At 40.3% G+C, this 21,523-nt stretch overlaps 1 protein-coding gene across 1 annotated transcript; it reads left to right on the top strand.

The window, feature by feature from the left end:
• The first annotated feature begins 18,262 nt into the window (after positions 1–18,262).
• Positions 18,263–19,453, top strand: LOC128528186 (extracellular calcium-sensing receptor-like). Its single transcript, XM_053500942.1, has 2 exons — positions 18,263–18,386; positions 18,573–19,453. Exons 1-2 carry the CDS (start codon positions 18,263–18,265, stop codon positions 19,451–19,453), a joined length of 1,005 nt encoding a protein of 334 aa, XP_053356917.1.
• The last annotated feature ends 2,070 nt before the right edge of the window (positions 19,454–21,523 follow it).

Genomic DNA, 21,523 nt, shown 5'->3' with positions numbered 1-21,523 from the left:
TTTGCTGTATTTATAGTATATTTTTGACCCTGTATATATAATTCTAACTCGGTGTTGATTGCTGGAACCTGTTCACCAAATTGTTTTTTTGTTTTTTTTAACTCAACATTTTTGAGTTAATGACCAATATCTATATGGGCTGCACATTTATTGTTTATTTTATGCCTGGAATATACAACTGAGTATCACCAAAATGGTCTTGTAATTTATTGCAAACACTAACTTTAACACACTTGAACCAAGAAATCAACATGCACACTCACACACAGTGTTATCCTGAATGCAATAACTTCAATGAGAATTAAAATGTTTTCAAAAGGATCCAGGTGATCTGTCAGAATAATTCTATATTGATTTGCAGTCACCCATCACTTAACATGGGGCTACAGTGGCCCAGAAGGGCAAATCATCTTTCCCGTATATGTGTATGTGTGCTTTTTCCCTTAAAAATGTGCTTTTTTCCCCCTTGCAAATGTGTGCTTTTTCCCTTGAAAATATATACATTTTTCCTTGTAAATGTGTACTTTTTCCTGTGTAAGTGTATGATCCCTTTCAAAGGCTACACTCGATGCTGCGTGAAAACGCTATGGGAACATCTTGTCATGTTGCCGGTTGTGAAGCATGTGTGTACCAAACACGCCAAATTTTTGGCTTTTATAACCTCGGTCAGGTGACGTCATCTGATAGGACGCACCTGCAGGTTATAAATAGGAGTGAACCGGAAACATTCCTCAGATTCTTGTCTTCACCTTGTCTAGTTGTAAGCGTGTGTGTCTAACCAGCAAAAATAAGTGTTTAACTCACCGATAATGGCAGAGTTTAAACGAGATGTCCCTCCGTGTGTATAATCCATATCGGAGGGCGATCTCTACACTTTACTGCTTCGATTAAGTGCTACGCGCGCGCCTCGCATTCCTTGAGAATCTTCGAGCCGCCGCGCATTCCTGGGGCTTAAACACGTGCATCCGGCAGAGCAGTGAGAGACGGATTTAAAACTCCTTTCTTTCGCGTTCTCATCGGATCGAGAAATCCCTCTGTCCGCTCGCAAGCGCGCGCCGCGCTTCTTGTGAATGGGCAAGGATAAACATCCTCTCTTGCTTCCGCGGAGATGGTAATAGGCTCTAAGCACTTAAAAATAATAATTAAAAAAAAAAAAAAAACATAGACGGCAGGTTCTGTCGGGTGGCCGGGGGTGGAGCCTCAACGACGCTCTCTCCCCTTTTCTTAGCAATCTCCATATAAGTTAACCCTTTCATGGAGTAAGCTGTATTCATCCCGTGTTTTCCTGCCATCAACTTATTTATTTATTTAAATATAATTGAGGTAGAAACGCGGAGTTATATGATGACACCCAGATAGAAGAGACGCTTCCAGGCTATCTCTCTTCTGGGACATCATCCTTCCTGAAAAGCTATTATTTCCTTTCAAGTTGTGTAGACTTTTTATCTTCCCTGGAGGGAAAAGCTTTTCAGGCAGCAGGTCAGGTTGGCGCTTTGCACACCATGGCGGTTTTGCACGCCTACCAGGCTGACCTGCTGAGAGACTTGAGTACTGGCGGGGCTCTGCAAGGTAAGGCGTATTGGATTTACGCCGGGCCACAGACTTGTCTCTTCGTGCAACAAAGCAGACGGCTCGTGCTATCGGCCGTTTTATGGCTGCTATGGTCTCCGCGGAGAGGCACTTGTGGTTGAATCTCAGGGGCATTAAGGAGAAGGATCGTGTATTCCTCCTCGATGCCCCATCTCGCCTCCCGGCCTACTTGGCGATGTCGTTAACTCGGTCGCCACTAGGTTCATGAGGCGAAGTTTGTATAACAAGCCTTCGGGAAATTCCTTCCCCGCCTTGCTCAAGAGTCGGGACTGTCGGCCACCCAGTCTCGACCGGGATCCGCCTCAAAAGAGGTCAGACTATATTGTCTTCACAAAAAAGCCCTGAGGTTCATGTGCCCAGGACCGTGGGGGGTGGCCCCCCAATGGGGATAGGCACGCAGAATTCCTCTTAAAGAATAAAGTGTTCTCCCTGGCACCCCCAGGAGGTTGGTGTTCTTGCTCCGCCACCACTGGTGTTTCGGGCAACTCCAGTCTCCAATAAAATGTTAGTTCTTCGGGTTTTTCCTGCCGTGTTTCAGGATGCCGAACATCTAACATCCCCCCCCCCCCGTTTAACCAAGCCACTGAGCTTTGCCCCTTTCTGAGAAACTGGCAGCGTGGAAGCTACTGCCAAGTATATCTCCTTGGGCACTAAGCACTGTACAGAGAAACTACAGGATTCAGTTCTCACATCACCCTCCGCGTTTCAATGGCGTGGTCTCCACTTCCATGAAACCGGAAAGTGCAAGAGGAACGGGGGGCTGCGTCCAATTTTTTAGATTTTGCGGGCTTTACCGCTATCTAAAAATAAATCAATGGAAATATTGCCACAACACAGGAGGTTCCTGAGGTTCGCTTTCGGGGGCGAAGCTTACCAGTATCGGGTCCTTCCATTTGGTCTAGCTTTTTCACCCGCACATACACAAAATACATGGATGTATTTCTGGCTCTTACGACTCCAGAGCATCCGTATTGAATTACATGACTGGCCGGCCCAGTCTCAGTAGCTAGCGCTTCGACATCAGCATGTCGTTCTAGCTAATCTTTGTTTCCTAGGATTGAGATCCAATGCCATGAAAGCATGCTCTTTCCTGTTCAGAGGACAACATTTTTGGGTGTCACATGGAATTTGAGCGTAAGCGGGCACAGCTGTCTCCCGCTCGTGTCGAATCCATTCTCAACACCATCAAGGAAATCAAGCTAGACCAGAAAGTGACCATCACTTTCAGAGATCTTAGCTCTCATGGCAGCTGTATCCACGGTGACACCTTTGGACCTTCTGCACATGAGAGCATTTCAGTTGTGGCTAAGAACCAGGGGATTTTACTCTAGGGCCAATCCCCAATAAGGGCTACGCGCCAGGTGCTTCGTACCCTTCCTATGTGGTTCAGACCCCGGTTTCTGACTCTGGGTCCCACTCTAAGTTCGTCTTGTCGTCGCAGATGCTAACGACAGACGCTTCCCTCATGGGCTGGGGTGCGGTCTTAAATGACCATCCAGCCCAAGGGAGCTGGAGAGGCCATCTTTTTGCGCGGCACTCAATTGCCTCAAAATCATGGCTCTATTTCAGGCCCTAAAGCACTTCCTCCAGCAGTTGAGACTACCATGTCCTAGTGCGGGTGGACAACACTATGGCAGTCTCGTATATTAATCGCCAGGGCGGACTGTGCTCGCGCCGCTAAATAGCTAGCGCACCAGATTCCTGTCCCTCAGGGCGATTTACATTCTTGGAAAATCTCATGTAGCGTAGGTGGACCTCTTTGCCTCGCAAGATCAGCAAATGTCCCCTTTACTACTCTCTGACTCTAAGTCAAGCTGGTCTTCCAGCCAGCGTAATTAAGACTATTCTAAGTGGTGTTACCTCTCTAAGAGGATCGGACAACTATTGCCCTCTCCTATGAGGCGCGTGGGCTCACTTCGCCTCTAGGAATCAGGGCTCATTCAACCAGGGGAATCGCCTCATCAATTGCATTAGCAAGAGGTATTCCCTTGCAGCAAGTATGTGACACGGAGGGTTGGTCCTCTCCACACACATTTGCCAACATGCATCCTATTGTTTTTAAGCCTTCTGTCCTCCGCCTTTACAGCTTCGGAGCAGGAGAGACATCACTTACTGTGTCCAGTACATGCTCTTCAGATTTACATCCACCGCATTAGCCAGTGGCGTAAGTCAGAGCAGCTTTTACATGTTTGAAGCCGCAAGCTGCGTGAGAGATGCTATTGCCCTCTCCTATGAGGCGCGTGGGTTCACTTCGCCTCTAGGAATCAGGGTTCATTCAACCACGGGAATCGCCTCATCAATTGCACTAGCAAGAGGTATTTCTTTGCAGCAAGTCTGTGATGCGGAGAGTTGGTCCTCTCCGCACACATTTGCCAATATGCATCCTATTGTTTTGAAGCCTTCTGTCCTCCGCCTTTACAGCTTCGGAGCAGGAGAGACTTCACTTACTGTGTCCAGTACGTGCTCTTCAGATTTACGTCCACCGCATTAGCCAGTGGCGTAAGTCAGAGCAGTTTTTACATGTTTTGAAGCCGCAAGCTACGTGAGAGATGCTATTGCCCTCTCCTATGAGGTGCGTGGGTTCACTTTGCCTCTAGAAATCAGGGTTCATTCAACCAGGGGAATCGCCTTATTAATTGCACTAGCAAGAGGTATTCCTTTGCAGCAAGTCTCTAATGCGGAGGGTTGGTCCTCTCCGCACACATTTGCCAATATGCATCCTATTGTTTTGAAGCCTTCTGTCCTCCGCCTTTACAGCTTCGGAGCAGGAGAGACTTCACTTACTGTGTCCAGTACGTGCTCTTCAGATTTACGTCCACCGCATTAGCCAGTGGCGTAAGTCAGAGCAGTTTTTACATGTTTTGAGAAGAAAAAGAAAAGCCGCAAGCTACGTGAGAGATGCTATTGCCCTCTCCTATGAGGCGCGTGGGTTCACTTCGCCTCTAGGAATCAGGGTTCATTCAACCAGGGGAATCGCCTCATTAATTGCACTAGCAAGAGGCATTCCTTTGCAGCAAGTCTGTAATGCGGAGGGTTGGTCCTCTCCGCACACATTTGCAGTACGTGCTCTTCAGATTTATGTCCACCGCATTAGCCAGTGGCGTAAGTCAGAGCAGCTTTTACATGTTTTGAAGCCGCAAGCGGCGTGAGAGATGCTATTGCCCTCTCCTATGAGGCGCGTGGGCTCACTTCGCCTCTAGGAATCAGGGTTCATTCAACCAGGGGAATCGCCTCATCAATTGCACTAGCAAGAGGTATTCCCTTGCAGCAAGACTTCACTTACTTTGTCCAGTACGTGCTCTTTAGATTTACGTCCACCGCATCAGCTAGTGGCGTAAGTCAAAGCAGCTTTTACATGGCTGGGGCCGCAACGGGGGGTGGCCCCCACTACACTGGGCTTATTGCCCTCTCCTATGAGGCGCGTGGGCTCACTTCGCCTCTAGGAATCAGGGCTCATTCAACCAGGGGGATCACCTCATCTATTGCACTAGCAAGAGGTATTCCCCTGCAGCAAGTGTGTGACACGGAGGGTTGTCCTCTCCGCACACATTAATTACATTTATAGTTTGGATGTTCATGCTACTCCGGGCTCACGGGTCCTCGAGTCAGCTACCCAGACATAGTTCTGAGACCTTCTCGGCCTTGTGCGCACACGCTACACAACCTTGGAGTCCAGACACTCGCAGTGCGGCGGCGTTGGCACTCTCGTTCCCATAGCGTTTTCACGCAGCATCGAGTGTAGCCTTTGAAAGGGAACGTCTCGGGTTACTTTGCTGTAACCCTGTTCCCTGAAAAGGCGGGAACGAGATGCTGCGTCCCAATGCCGCACTGCCTATGTGACCGGACGTCCGTTCAGACAAATCAATCTGAGGAATGTTTCCGGTTCACTCCTATTTATAACCTGCAGGTGCGTCCTATCAGATGACGTCACCTGACCGAGGTTATAAAAGCCAAAAATTTGGCGTGTTTGGTACACACATGCTTCACAACCGGCAACATGACAAGATGTTCCCATAGCGTTTTCACGCAGCATCTCGTTCCCGCCTTTTCAGGGAACAGGGTTACAGCAAAGTAACCCGAGACGATTTTTCCCGTTTGTGCGCAACTACTTTTTCCCATGTGAAAACTCTCTTCCTCCCGAATTTTGCAAGCTAAAAGCTAAAGCTAATGCACAAAGGACTATGGGACTATGGGACTGAATTTTCACTAAATTTTAGACTATGGGACTGAATTTTCACTAAATTTTCAACTGGACACACTTACTAATTATATAAAATTAATTAGATATTACTGTTTAAGGCACTATTGATAACTTTGTAGCAGTGTTAATGCTATTGGAGTAAATGGCATACAGTGGCGGTTCTACACTAAATTGGTCCCTGGGCGAGACTCCCTCCTGGCTCCCCAAGCCACCTACCCCCGAAAAAAATAAAAAAAATAAAACAAAACCTGACAAAACTTCACATTTTGTACACACCACATGTTTATTGTAGTAATACTACATGTCGTTCCGTAACAGACCAATTTTGGCAAAAAATAAATAAACAACTCATAACTTAAATGAATATACTATGTACAAACAAATATTATTTAAGAAAAAAATATTTTAAATTATTAAGAATAATATACAAATATAAAAATCTTTTAGAAGTCCCTGAAACAGGACGCAGTTGAAATTGACATCAAAAGACTGTTGTCTACAATATTACTCTTAAAAATTGCAAATTGAAATAAACATGCCCTAACATGCTTATTAATCTAATCTAATCTAATCTAAGGGAGAAACAATTAGCTCCTTGGTTAATTTACTGCCTCAAATTATATGCTTTGTCACATAATAGAGTTATAACAAATAGAAAATGTCTTTTAAACTATCTACACATATTTAAATTACACTGGCTATGTAGAGTATACTGTAAATATATTGTAAATATATTGGCTATAGCCAACATTAACATAAACAATGGAAATAAATTACTGTACTTGCAACAGTTTTGTTGCAAAGCATAATTTTGTGGTTAAATTTAATTAGATCTCATGTTGTATACACCGCTGAAAAAACAATAGAACCCTGCCCTAAAATAATAGAAATTGTATTGGTTTTAATGGTTATAATAAGAATGTCTGCTGGTATATGATGGATTCTATTGGTGGGTGGAATATGGAATTTTGTAATAGTTTCACTGGAAAAAGTTAATGGTTCATAATGGTATTTAATAGAAACCATTAGAATTTCTGTGATGGTTTGTATATTAGGCTTTTATCGTGTTATTATTATTTTATTGCATAGGTAAGCATAGCAAGCATCATAAGCAAGAAGGCTAACAAACCTTAGAGTTAACGTTATACCACTAATTACCATAATGACATGAATACATTAATCATACAGAGAGAACATTGTTGCATACCTTTATGTTTTGCCCGTTTCTCCTCATTTTCTTTTCTTTTTTTTTTTCTAAATTGGGCACCTGACAGCTTTGGCCTTTTTCTCTCCATCGCTGTGTTTACTTTGTAATCGACGATTCGACAATCAAGAGATTTCTCCCAACGCTGTCACTCCTGACCAGAAGTCAAGACTAAACCAATTCACCTCCACCTCATAATCGCTTTTTATTACCTATTCTTATTAGCCATTATTTTAATATTAAATTAAATAAATTAAATAAATTAAAAAAGTGCAAATTATTGGTCTGTGCTTATAATATTTTGAATGAAATGTGCGTTATTTGTTAGAAAGTCAGGTGTCACTGACATAATTTATCCCCCCTCCTTGTCCGCTTCATTTGGGAGAGGTGAACTGTACTCTAACATCCCCTCTCCTTTCCCCTCTCCTTTAGCAGCAGGGCGGCACAGGTATCATACATAATAGAAAACCGCTTAACAGAACAGATTTTTATTTTTTCCTCCAAGTTCATGTGCCGCCCCCCACGTGTCATAAAAAAAAATACCGCCCTGGGAGGCTGCCCAGTTCGCCCATGCCTAAAACCGCCACTGATGGCATGGATTAAAAGGAATATCACCCCCTTTAGACCATTAAACACTGATGCAAACCATCAGCTCCATGACATCTCTGTAATATACATCCACATATGGATTTATAAGCAAGCTAATATCACTATGCTAATCGCCAGCGCTTAGCATAGGGAAACTAGCCTGTTCATTAATATATATTAATTGAATAGCTTATTTGGACACATCTATGTGATGAAAATGATGTCCAAATATGGATCTATAAGCAAGTTAATATCATTATGCTAAGCGCTAGCTTACTAAAAGAGCTAAGATAGTGTGACCGAGCATTCCTGCCGGGTTCGCTTAAACACTTAGTAATATAAAAATAATAAAAACGAGAGCACACAAAATCCTTGTCAACTGTTTATTCTCCTTTCTTCACATAAAACAAAACTCAAACTCCAACACCCGCGACAGTCTAGAGCAGGAGGTGCACATGCGCCTTTTTCTTGCCCTTCTACGGCAAGCCCCGAGGGAATAAAACCTCACACACACATATGCACTTCATAAGCACCTGTGCATCTAACATTAGACCAATATAACAAAATCAAATTAGGTCTGTTACATACGTCCCCCTCTCACAAAATAAACGTCCCTGTTTATGTACCCAAACATAGTCAGGAACAGTACCATCAGTGAACAATATGACACTAAAAGTACAGAACACATTTCAACTGACTTTTTTTTTTAAACAACAGCAACATAGCAAATAGTAATTAATCCTGACATTATCCTTTTAATAAAGAACAAAATCCTTCAAATGGCCAGGAGGCCTATGAATTCTCTCAGTCCTACTCACACTAGGCTCAGATTCTCTTATGGCGCTTTTCCACTGCATAGTACGGCACGGTACGGTTCAGTACAGCTCACTTTTGGGGGGTTTTCCACTGGGCACAGTACCTGGTACCTGGTCCTTTTTTTAATACCACCTCAGCCGAGGTTCCAAGCGCGCCGAACCATTACCAAAACGTGACGTGTAAACTCTGCTGGTCACTGATTGGCCGGAAAAAATCGTCATTACCGCGTCACTGAACTTGCGACACGAGACACAACAGACCCGCTAGTATTATTATTAGCATAGCCAGCAAAGGACTACAGAAGTATAAAGGACCACAACAGCCGGAGTGGTTCAAACAGGCGGTCGTGGAAGTGGTTCAACCAAATGGACGCAATCTACGGAGGCGGACCAACGAGCAATGGAAGGGAGGGTGCCCTGGACTCGGCCACGCCATTGTTGTTGGAGAACACGATCTAGGATGGTACGTTGTGTTTTTATAACGCTTGAAATCCTAACTTTACTGGTTTTATTGACCGTCGATTCTTATTTTATATCGCAATTTGACTGTAAAATCATGGCCTAATGAAGCACGAACTCCTAGTAGCTAACGTGTATCAGTGGTAGTGCTATTGTTCATGATGTTCATGGTTTTTTGTTGTTGTTGTGTTGCAGTAATTTGTGCATTCCCAACCGATTAGACAAACTTTGCGTTTCAGACTCATTGTCCACGATCGATTCACTTGCACTTTCTACATGCAATGACAGCGACTCCTTTTCCTAAGCGGTGCTAGCAGCGTCTCCACCACGCCCGCCAACACCATCGGCCTCCAGCTGCACTGGCAGCGACACTGCAGCGTGTGTTAACGGGTACAATACACATTTGATACTTCATATATCATACTATGTACAAATAGGATATCACAATATGGGATATATATCCTTATATAGCGTTTCTCGTGAATTACTGTTGCTTACCATAAATAGTATAATACCATAAATAATAATACTATACAATACCATAGATACTGTAAATGTAATTGAGTAAAATCAAATGAAAAATAATTTCTCCCATTTTCACTTCAATTTGCAACGCTTTGGTCCAGGCAAGAGGAAACGGAGCCTGCACCATCAGGAACATCTTTATGCATTAAGAGAGATGCAGGTGGCAGACATTGAGCAGCAGGAGCTGAACCGTGCCCAGAGGGAGCGCCACTTGCAGATGGCACTGGAAGAGGCCAAACAAGCGAGGGAGCAGGAAGCGGCCTTGAGGGCAGAGGAACACTCTCAGACGGCTGCTTTCAATCAAGCATTCCTCAATGTTATGTTTTAGTGTTTTCTGGTCATATTTTTACCTGTAAAATTGTGTTGTGCTTCAATAAAAACAATCTGATCAAATACGTGTAGCCCAAGACTATATTGAAGATTTATTATTGTTTAAGCAGGTAAAGTACCTCCTGATAAAGACAAATGGTTAATGCCGCCACAATACTAACCAAAAAAAAATAGGAATACATTGTAAAGTTTAAAATGGTGTTTAAAAATTTTTTGATAATACACTTTACAGAACATGCTACGTGAATAGTTAGCTACTCAAGTAACGCATCAGACCTGCACGGACATCCCTGCCCTCCTCCTCTACAGCCTGTGGCACTGCCACCACAGTCTCTGCTGCTGGGGGTAAATCCCAAGCATTCTCATAGGCCTCACCATGACTCTCACAAAGGTTATGTAGAGCACAACATGTCAGCACCATGGACTACACAAGGTTGACAGCACAGTCATTTTTCATAATGCATCGCCATCTTCCTTTTAATCGACCGAAGGCATTTTCAACAACTACGCGTGCTCTGCAGATTTTCATGTTGTAGACCTGCTGTTCTGCTGTCAGGTGTCCAGTGTCAATGAATGGTTTTAAAAGCCAGTTCTGCAGGGAATAGGCAGAGTCTCCTAGAATGTAGTAGCCAGCAGTCACCCCACCTATGTTTCCGGTGTTAGTTAGTATGTGGTTTCCACGGTTTGCCAACTCCCACAGTGTTGACAGTCTCAAAACCCGAGCATCATGCAGGCTTCCAGGCAGTCCTGTGAAAACATTCCAGAAAAGTCCCTTTCCATCCACAACACCTTGAAGGATGATGGAGTGCCAGCCTTTACGGTTGAAATAGTCAGAGTGATATTCCTCTGGTGCTATGATGGGGATGTGTGATCCATCAATAGCACCAATACAGTGTGGGAGCCCCCACCTGTTCTTAATGTAGGCAGCCATTTCTTTAAACTTTTCCTGATCTGGATAACGAATTAGCTCTGGGACCAACAGGGTTTCTGCTGCTGCACAGAACTCCTGAACACACCGACACACAGTTGTTGTGCTTACACCAAAAAGATGTCCAACACTTCTGTACTCAGCACCGGTTGAAAGCTTCCACAGTGCGATGGCTATTCTTTTCTTTAAAGGTACACACACACGGAAGTTTGTGTCCCGTCGCTCCATCGCTGGACGCAGTTTGTTGCATAAGTGGATGAATGTTTCTTCAGACATTCTAAAGTTCTCCAGCCACTGAGTGTTTGTAAAACCGGGAACAATCACATCCCACCACTCTGAAGCACGGTTAAATGTCCAAACAGATGGTCTGTTGCGGCGACTTTTTTGCAAAATGTGGAAGATCTGTAATATACAGAATCTGCATTTTAATTTTACACTGGCAGTTAAGTTTATTATATGCTTAGCAACAGTGATAAAAGTTAACTAATGATGTGCTTTTTTTAGATGCTTACCCTTGCGCGTCGTCGAGCTAACAAGTTGTCGGTGTCTTTGTGTTGTTGTAAAAGTTCCCAAACTCTCTTGTCTTTTTTAGCTGTGTTTTCTTTGGCTGCCATCAGCTTCTTTTGAAACAAACTCCTTCGTCTTGCTGTTAAAAACATCCACATGCTGAGAATGAAGAACACCATTCCGTCTATATGCTCCATTGTTGTATGTTTGTTGTGGCGCGTTTAGATAATGTCACGGCAGTAGAAGCGGCGCAACTATGACGACACGTGAATAATCACGGCCACTCTAAAGCGGTACTAAACTGCAGTGGAAACGTAAACTGAGTCGAACTGAGCCGTGCGGTGCCGTAACGAGTTGTGCCGAGCCGAGTCGTACCACGCAGTGGAAAAGCGCCATTACTGAACATTGTAGAGTCTCGGAGAGACAGATTGGGCTCCACTGGAAACTCCAGATCCCATGGGTCAAGAAGAAAGGTGTGAAACGAGTGCTGGAGTGAGTCATCGTGTTATAGGCGAATGCCACATGTTTTACATACTCGTCCCATTCTCCACTATAAATCAACAGTGTCTTAGCTAGTTGATCAATCAGAGTCCGATTAAAACGTTCAATCATGCCATCTGACTGAGGATGGTAGGGCGTGGTGCGAGTATTCTTAATGGAAAGGAGACGGCAGAGGATCTGAACCACTTTAGCCTCAAACGGACGACCCTGGTCTGAATGCAAAGTCTCTGGAACACCATGAAGCAGAACATAGTCCTCAAAGAGACAATGTGCTACTGTTTGTGCAGACTGATTAGGCAGGGGATATAAATTGACAAATTTTGTGAAATAGTCTTTAACAACCAGCACATACCGATTTCCTTTCGAAGTCACAGGCAGCTCTAAGATGTCCATAGCCACCCTTTCAAATGGCCGTACTGGCTGGGATCCACCCATCGGTGCACGTTGGGCTGGAACAGGACTGCGCCGTGTCTGGCATGCCTTGCACTGCTCACACCAGTCCTTAATGTCCCTGTACATGGAAGGCCAATAACAAAATTGCCTCGCCCATTCCCACACGTGCTCTGAAGAGAAATGGGCAGAAGCTGGTGCTCCATGCAACTGCAAAAGTATGTCAGAAATCAGCGCAGAGGGTACAACTATTTGGATTACAGGTTTACTTGTCAAGGGGCAGCAAAGGAGGAGTGGCACAACAGTCCATCAATGATAAATAAAATAAAATATTTATATTAAATAAATAAATAATTATTTAAATAAATAAATAATTTTTTTATTATATAAATAAATAATTTCTTATTATATAAATAAAAAATCCAGTATGTCAAAATATTAGAATATTTCACTTTGATCATGGGGAAGACAGCTGACCTAACAAGTTTTCCAGAAGATGATCGTCTACACCTTCACCTTCTGAATGCTTCAAGTGTGATCTACAAACATAACCAGGGTGTCATGTTCAACAGCTTAATGCAACGGGTTACATAAAAACACCAACTATTTAAAAACATGTAGCCTTATGAATAGTAGCAACTTATATCTATGTACTGTGAATGGAATGTTCAAGAATAAGAGTATCATAAATTGCCAAATAATTAAAATGCACATGTAAATTTTCAAATTAGGGGAAAAAAAACAAACACACTCACAAGGGAAACTGCATACACATAAAAAGGAAAAAAAATCATTGACCACAAGGGAAAAAATATACATTCACAAGGGAAAAATCATACACTCACAGGGTAAAAAAAATCATACACTCACAAAGGAAAAATCATACACTCACAAAGTAAAAAGGATTTCTGGATTTTTCAGGATAACCTCAAAGCATTAACTACATGGTTGAAACTAAGACAAAATTGACCCAAACAAAAAAGCTGGCATTAAAAAAGATAAAGCATGCTTTACTTTTCCGAACAGATATTTTAGAAGTTAAAACCTGCTAGAAGATATATAACTAAATGCTATTTGCGCTGTGTGTTTATTTTTTGCCCTGTATGTACAATTGTGACCTTGTGTTGATTACACGAAGCTGTTCACCACATTCATGGAGGATTTTTTTTTCCATTTAAACTTTCAAAGTATGTTTTTATATTGTACCAACAGAGCAATACCTTTATGGGCTGCACATAATTTTTTTATGTTATACTGTACCTGGAATATGCATGTGCAACTGAGGTATGTCACAATGGTCTTGTAATTTATTGCAAACTAAAACACTAAATTGAACACAATTTAAACCAAGAAATTAACATGCACACTCACAAACACAGTGTTATTCTATAATAAAAATGTAATTGCTGTTAAACGCAAACAAGTGATCAGTCAGAATAATTGTACAGTATATTGATTTGCAGGAACCAAAATGTTAAACAAAATACCCAGATAGAATGAAACCAGAGTTTGTTTTCATTCATTCCATAAATATGTTTTTTGAGACGCCCCCAAAACCCTCATTTTAGGGATGGGCATTATTTACTAACTTTTTTCATTTTAGACCCTGTACCTGTTTCAGAGAAATGTCTTTTGGTTGTTAAGCCACACAGCTGCAGATGATGCTGAGTGGATGCTGAGTGGTTGGAACAGACTAGAGGGGAAAAGAAGTTGCTGCTCATAATTTAATTTATTATAAAGAAATGAGGAGTGGTGCAGGATTTGCACAGCACTGTACATAGTCATAACGTTCAAACCATTTACAGTAAAATTACCTAAGAAATAGGTTCCCCTTATGCTGCAGGGCAGTTCTGGGCCCTTGGATCTAGAGGACTGTTGGATGTGTGCTGTAATGTCTGGCACCAGGGTGGCAGATCCTTTGGATGGGTTGTGGGTGGGGAAGATCCTTTAGATGGGTTGTGGGTGGGGCTTCCATGGATTAGACTTGGCACATTCCATGGCTGCCATTGTAGGCCAGGTCAAAAACTTTCAACTCTTTGCCTGAACTTAGTTTATTTAGGCCATAGAACACAATGTGTAACAAGTTAAAACTATTGCCAACAATCAAATGTGGTGTTTTTGATGCCAGTTTGAAAACTACATTAAGTTACAATTTTTAAGTTTACATTAATTTCAGGTAAAGATTTTTGTCAACCCTCTATCTAATACCCTAGGGGTTTGGTTTTTGGTTCAAATTTAATTAAATTCAATTAAATTCAATTTTATTTGTATAGCGCTTTTAACAATTTACATTGTCATAAAGCAGCTTTACACAATCAAAAGAATTAAGTTTGTATGAAATATGAATATGTATGTCCTCTCAGTGTGAAGACACACTGCAGATCAATATGAATACATTTATTCTATGATAAAACATTTTACCCTGATGAGATTGGTCTTTTCTAGTATGCCAGCCCCCTCATTCACAAGGCACAAGAGGTCACTGTTGCTTTGCTGTTGAGTTTCTTGTTCTCCTCATAAAGCAATATTAGCACTGTGTGGTTCCATTTTTTGAAGATAACTGTTAAAGCAATATAAGTGATTCTTTTGCTAACACAATGAGCAATTTTAGAACCTTGAGCAATTCACATCTCTAAAAAAAAGAACAATATCTGTGCTGGTTAGGGATGTTAAAAACCCTCAAGAAGATTGTTGTAGACCCAGAAGAAATCTGTCCAAGTCATCTAGAACATACAGAAGTAGGAAGGAAGGATGTTTACACTCAACATCCACTCAACACCTGTCCACACACACACACACATCTGGAGCTATCCAACATTATGTGGCATGAGTGCAGTGTACAAAACTAAGCATTTTATTGCATATCGTACTGTGTATGACTGTGTATGTGACAAATAACCTTGTTATTTGTCACATACACATAATACCAGTTATTAACCTAGTTAACCCAGTGTAAGTATGTATCCAATTATGTAAACATTAAAGCACTTTTTGTAAGTCGCTCTGGATAAGAGCGTCTGCCAAATGCCTAAATGTAAATGTAAATGTAAATAAAATTTGAATTTGAATTTGAACTAGCCAGATACGAGTGGAAAGCCTAAGCTAACATTCACATCAATCATCTATGACTGAACCTGTGAGCAGATGTTGGACCAACATGACACCTTCTTCTCCCAGGTTGAAAAGAACAGTCAGACAATGAAAATGAAGAGGCATGGAAGTGTATTTTGGATATTTTTGACATGTTATCCAGCTGTACAGTACATAACACACCACAAGTTTATCACAATAATTGTGGTTTATAATAATGACATATATATATACAAGAATAACTAACTATGTCACACTTGATCTTACACTTTTCCCAGCAAAGAGTAACAGGTACCTACTGGTATTAATAAGATAACAAAAATACAGAGACATCTAAATTATGTATTCATACAGTACTAACCATATTTATCTATTTATATAGATAAAGTATACTGCAGTTTAGTAGTTTTTATTGATTAAAATGCTCTGTGAAAAGTTTATAACTTGTGGCCCAATACCAGAACCTGATCATCTTTTCAAGCTGTGATATAAAATACATCCTCAATGAGATTCATTTCATTTTAATATTTATATATATTATTATTTATTTAACACTTTCTGATTGTCAAACCCAAAGCCCATGGGTAAAATAGGAGGCTAAACTGTCACACCTCCATTAAGTGCCCACTAGTGTAACATTACATTAGAGGATTTGTATTTCCAACTGTATAAATACCAGAAATTTTTCCAGTTCAGATGGCTGAATATTGTTTGACTCCTAGCTGCTGCTCTCTAAATCTCCTACCTAAACACTTATAGATGCATGGAGCCTGTTTTTACTTTTATACATATGATAATAGCCTTGCTTAACTTTTCCACAGGTAATGAGAGTGCCTGTAACTTACAAGGAGACCCTGTATCTCCACAGTTATGGAAAAACGGTGATATTATTGTTGGTGGGATTTTCCCTTTTCATAGCAGCTGGGAAATTCATGATTTATCCTATATGTCAATGCCATCTCCACTAAAATGCATGAGGTAAGCTGCATGAGTGTTTTTCATCTGTGACATTACTAAAACAAAGAGCAACAATGTCTAAAATTCTGTCTTATATTTTCTGAGCTTTTTAGTCTTGATTTTAGAGGCTTCCAGTATTCACAGGCTCTGATATTTGCAGTAGAAGAGATAAACAACAGCTCTACATTATTGCCTGGAGTTTCTCTGGGTTACAGAATCTATGATACATGTAGCTCCATGGCAAGGGGGGTAAAAGTAGCAATGGAACTTATTAATGGAAATGAAAAATCAGAATTAAAGGAGATATGTACAAAGCCATCACAGGTACAAGCCATAATAGGAGACACAGCCTCCTCACCAAGCATGTCCATTGCAAAAAGTATTGGCCCTTTTAACATTCCTATTGTAAGTATTTTAAGTCCTTTTAGGCTATTTATTAATTAATTAATTATGCTTTTAATGCCTCATCTTGAAGGCAAACGCTCTGAATATATACACTACCGTTCAAAAGTTTGGGGTCACTTGCAAATTTCTTTGTTTTTGTTTAGTGATTTATTTTCTACATTCTACAACAATTCTAAGGATTTCAAAACTATAAAATAACACATATGAAATTTAGTAAATTATGTAACAACAAGAAAAACAACAGTTAGTTGTTATTTTAAGACACAGAGGTCAGTCTTTCTGTACCAATTAACAGCACCTCAGATTAGAGGCATTACGAAGTCTTTTCAGAGCATAAGTCTCACCATTAACTGTTCAAAGGAGATTAATGCATTTTTTGGATGCCTTCAGCATTCCTTTACAATATAGAAAGTAATAAAAATTAAGGAACAATCATGGAGTTAGAGAGTGACCCCAAACTTTTGAACTGTAGTGTATATAATACCTAATTTACCTCTCATTCTAGATCAGTCACTATGCCACTTGTGAGTGTCTCAGTGACAAAAAGAAATACCCCTCATTTCTACGCACTATTCCAAGTGATTATCATCAGAGCAGAGCACTGGCAGAGCTGGTCAAACACTTGGGTTGGACTTGGGTGGGAGCATTAAGAACTGATGATGATTACGGGAACAGTGGGATGGCAACTTTCTCTAAAGTTGCAGATCAGCTGGGTGTCTGTTTAGAATACTCTCTCCCATTTTTTAGAACCTACTCACAAGAGAAAGTGCTGAGAATCGTGGAGCAAATCAAAACCTCCACTTCTCGGGTTATAGTGGCTTTTCTTGCTCATTGGGACTTGGAGATCTTGCTTCATGTGTTCTTTGAGCACAATATAACTGGCTATCAGTGGGTAGGAACTGAGGGCTGGATCTCTGATTCTGTTGTAGCCACCCAGGACAAGCACAATATTCTTCAAGGAGCCATAGGACTAGCTATTCCAAAAACAAAGGTGGTGGGTCTGAAGGACTTTATTCTAGATATAAATCCACTGAAATCTGCAGGAAGTGAAATCTTTATTACATTCTGGGAGGCTATGTTTAAGTGTAAATATCCTACTCAAAATCATTCAGTGGATATAAAAGTTTGCACAGGCAATGAGAAACTCTCTGACATAGAAAACACATTTACAGACATGTCACTGCTGCCTATTTTTAATAATGTCTATAAAGGTGTATATGCTGTTGCTCATACCCTACATGGCCTTCTTGATTGCAAGAAAATGTGTCCCACAAGGAAGCAACCTGATCCTCTTACAGTGAGTCTCTTTCGTAATCAATAGGCCAAACCTACATGTCACACTCATAGCACTGTTGACAATATGCAAAAGAACAATGGCTCATTCCTATAGCCCAATTTTTATATAAATTTTTAACCCAATTCATCAGTTTCTAGAACACCTCAAAAGAGTGCATTTTGCAACTAGTGAAGGAGAAGAAGTTTATTTTGATATAAATGGGGATCCTGCTGCAAAATATGAAGTAATAAACTGGAAAATGAGTAAGGACCACCAACATGAATTTGCCACTGTTGGCCTCTATGACTCATCTTTACCTGTTCATGAACGATTAAATGTGAACATGACCTTAATTACATGGGCACAAGATAAAAAAACGGTGTGTACAGGCAATAAACGGGCTATGGGATAATCAAAATAACATTTCTCTTTGTAGTCATTTCTATAAAGGATGCATTTGAAAATTAACATTGTTTCATTCTGGATCATACTGTAGATGCCAATTTCTGTGTGCAGTGAGAGCTGTCATCCTGGCACAAGGAAGGCTGTACAGAAAGGGAAGCCTGTTTGCTGTTTTGACTGCATACCATGTGCTGAAGGAGAGATTAGTAACATGACAGGTACAAATGTGAATAGGGAAAATATGTAATATATATACCTGTACATGGTCACAACTTCAAATTTTTTTAATTTTGTTTTTGGTGATAGTAGTAGAACTTTTTAATTGTCTATTAATGATGCCCGATTTGTTCTTTTGTGCCCTAACTCTGTTACAGATTCCATAGCATGTGATCAATGTGAACAAGAGTACTGGTCAAATCCACACAGGACTCAGTGCGTAAAGAAAGAAATTGAATATCTGTCGTATGATGAAATTATGGGAATTTTACTATCAACAGTTTCTGCTATTGGTACATTATTGACTATAATAATCGCGGTAATATTTTTCAGATATAAAAATACCCCAATAGTCAAGGCCAACAACTCTGAGCTGAGCTTTCTGTTGCTCCTCTCATTGGCTCTGTGTTTCCTTTGTTCACTTACCTTCATTGGTCAACCTTCTGATTGGTCCTGTATGCTGCGCCACACAGTGTTTGGGATCACCTTTGTCCTTTGCATCTCCTGTGTTCTTGGAAAAACTTTAGTGGTATTAATGGCATTCAGGGCTACACTTCCAGGCAGTAATGTCATGAAATGGTTTGGGCCTCCACAACAGAGACTTAGTGTACTTGCTTTCACTCTAATACAGGTGCTCATTTGTTTGCTTTGGTTGACAATGTCACCTCCTTTTCCCTTTAAAAATTTAAAGCACTACAAGGAAAAGATCATTCTTGAATGTGATTTGGGTTCAAACATAGGTTTCTGGGCCGTTTTGGGTTATATAGGAATTTTGGCACTTTTATGTTTTATTTTGGCCTTCTTAGCAAGGAAATTGCCTGATAATTTCAATGAAGCCAAATTCATTACATTCAGTATGCTCATATTCTGTGCAGTTTGGATCACTTTTATTCCAGCATATGTCAGCTCTCCTGGAAAATTTACTGTAGCTGTGGAGATATTTGCTATTTTGGCCTCAAGCTTTGCTTTACTATTTTGCATATTTCTTCCAAAATGTTATATAATTTTACTGAAACCAGAGAAGAATTCTAAAAAGCATATGATGGGGAAGAATGCTTTAAATTCATAGTACAATTTATTAATTTATTTATTTGTAAAGAGCCTTTTTACATTAACATCAACATTTTCAGTAGAGTAGTAGTTACCACTGTGGCCTCGCACCTCCAGCGTTGAGCGTTCAATTCCCACCTTGGTTCTGTGTGCATGGAGGTGCATAATCTCTCTATCCTTGTGTGACTTAAGTGTGAACTGACTCATAGTACCCATGCCAAGAACCCAATGCCAATTTAGTGGAGTGCAACAAAAAAGTTAACTTTTTCTGTGTTTAAAAAAGCTTTACAACACAGAACTTCAACATCAGAAATTTGCATTTAGGCATTTGGCAGACGCTCTTATACAGAGCGACTTACAAAAGTGAAAAAAGTTTTTTTTCTGTATTTTAAAAATGTCTTTTGGGATCAATGAAGTATCCATCCATCCATCCATCTATCCATCCATCTATCTATCTATCTATCTATCTATCTATCTATCTATCTATCTATCTATCTATCTATCTATCTATCTATCTATCTATCTCAACAGAATTAGTCACTGAAAAAAGCACTGTTGTTTTGTTCATGAAGTAAAATAAAATAAAAACACAGTTAACAATACTTGTAATATGCCAAGTATTTTAAAAGTATAATTAAAGGGATACAGCTACTATAGCAACATAAATAAAGAAATAAATAAAGAAATAAAGAAATATAAAGAAAAAATTGCCCATTAAAGGTTGTCTTGAAGTTTTTCATGGCGTTATTTTGCCATCTTGTGGATGAGAGAGAGAGAATGTCTGTGCATGTGCGCTTGTGTATGTGTGGGTGTATGATATGATAAAGAATATTCGGTGTTAGTAAACTGAATAATGTTTAGACATGTGACAATATTTATTTGCATCTCAAGTGATTTTTTTTTCTTTAATGTCTGAAATTTTTAAATCATACGTTAATGCATATGTTGATGCATTGTTACTTAATTATTTTCCTTATCATTATTTTTCTGTAATACTGTTTGGAAATCTAAAATATTTTTGTATGGCTTAATAATGCAAAAGTCATAAAATATTAATTCTAACAAAATTTGTAGGTAGGTTTCCTCTGGGTACTTCGGTTTCCTTCCACAGTCCAAAGACAAGCAAATTAGGCTAACTGGTATTCCCCCAAATGTGCGTGTGTGTGTGTGTGTGTGTGTGTGTGTGTGTGTGTGTGAGAGTGAGTGTGCCCTGCGATGGACTGGCACCCTGTCCATGGTGTACCCCACCTTGTGCCCAAAGTCTCCTGGAATAGGCTCCAAAGCGCCAGTGACCCTATACAGGATATGAATTTATGAATAAACGCTCAATAAATAGGTGAAACACTTGTTAGTCTTCCTCTCATTAGACCCTAATAATGTCCTATAAATGATAGGTTTCTTACTGGTATTATTATTTAATACACCCACAAAATATATATATATATATTTTTACAAACTTTATAGTTATTTGCAGTTTGACCCTGGTCAACATGGCAATTTCAGTTTTTTTTTTTTTTATATATATTATATATTATATTTGGTATTTTATTTTGGCTACCACCAAATAAATCAGTAATATTGGTAATTCTGGTGATTAAATTTAATTATTCAAACTCCAGGTAATTAAGGTTCTTTGGAGGTTTAATAGTTGCCAATATTTGCTAACATTTTAGCCAGAATTGTTGTTGCATAAATCACAGGTTCCAAACCCTTGTTCTGGGGGATGCTCTATCCTGTTAGTTGCTGTTTAGTGTTTTCCCAAGCTCCAAACACACCAGGATTGACAGCTTTTCCTGAATAGAAGTGGGTAAGATAAGGTTAAAAAAAACAAAAAAAAAACGAAAATGTGTTGAACAGGGGTGCGTTTCCCATACAACGATGTAGCTCTTTACTTAACCACCGTTGTACGATGCAACGTTGAAGAAAATAACTAACTAGTCACAACTGTTTCCCAACACCATAGTACCTGTGTCGCACTTCCATCGTTAAAACCATGTTGGTTTAATCTGTCGTTCTTCTTCTTCTTCGATACAATGGCGGAGTAGTGCCATAGGCACATATCGCCCCCTACTCTCTTTGGCTCCCATTC

Source organism: Clarias gariepinus, chromosome 7, assembly GCF_024256425.1.
Source record: "Clarias gariepinus isolate MV-2021 ecotype Netherlands chromosome 7, CGAR_prim_01v2, whole genome shotgun sequence".
NCBI classification, from domain to species: domain Eukaryota; kingdom Metazoa; phylum Chordata; class Actinopteri; order Siluriformes; family Clariidae; genus Clarias; species Clarias gariepinus.
This window is presented reverse-complemented; position numbering and strand designations above follow the sequence as displayed.

Bases quoted from the DNA above. Each gene is read 5' to 3' on its own strand.
- LOC128528186 (XM_053500942.1), top strand. From the start codon at position 18,263: ATGCCAATTTCTGTGTGCAGTGAGAGCTGTCATCCTGGCACAAGGAAG. The intron at 18,387-18,572 runs GTACAAATGTGA...AATGTGAACAAG, and splicing joins AGAGATTAGTAACATGACAG to AGTACTGGTCAAATCCACAC.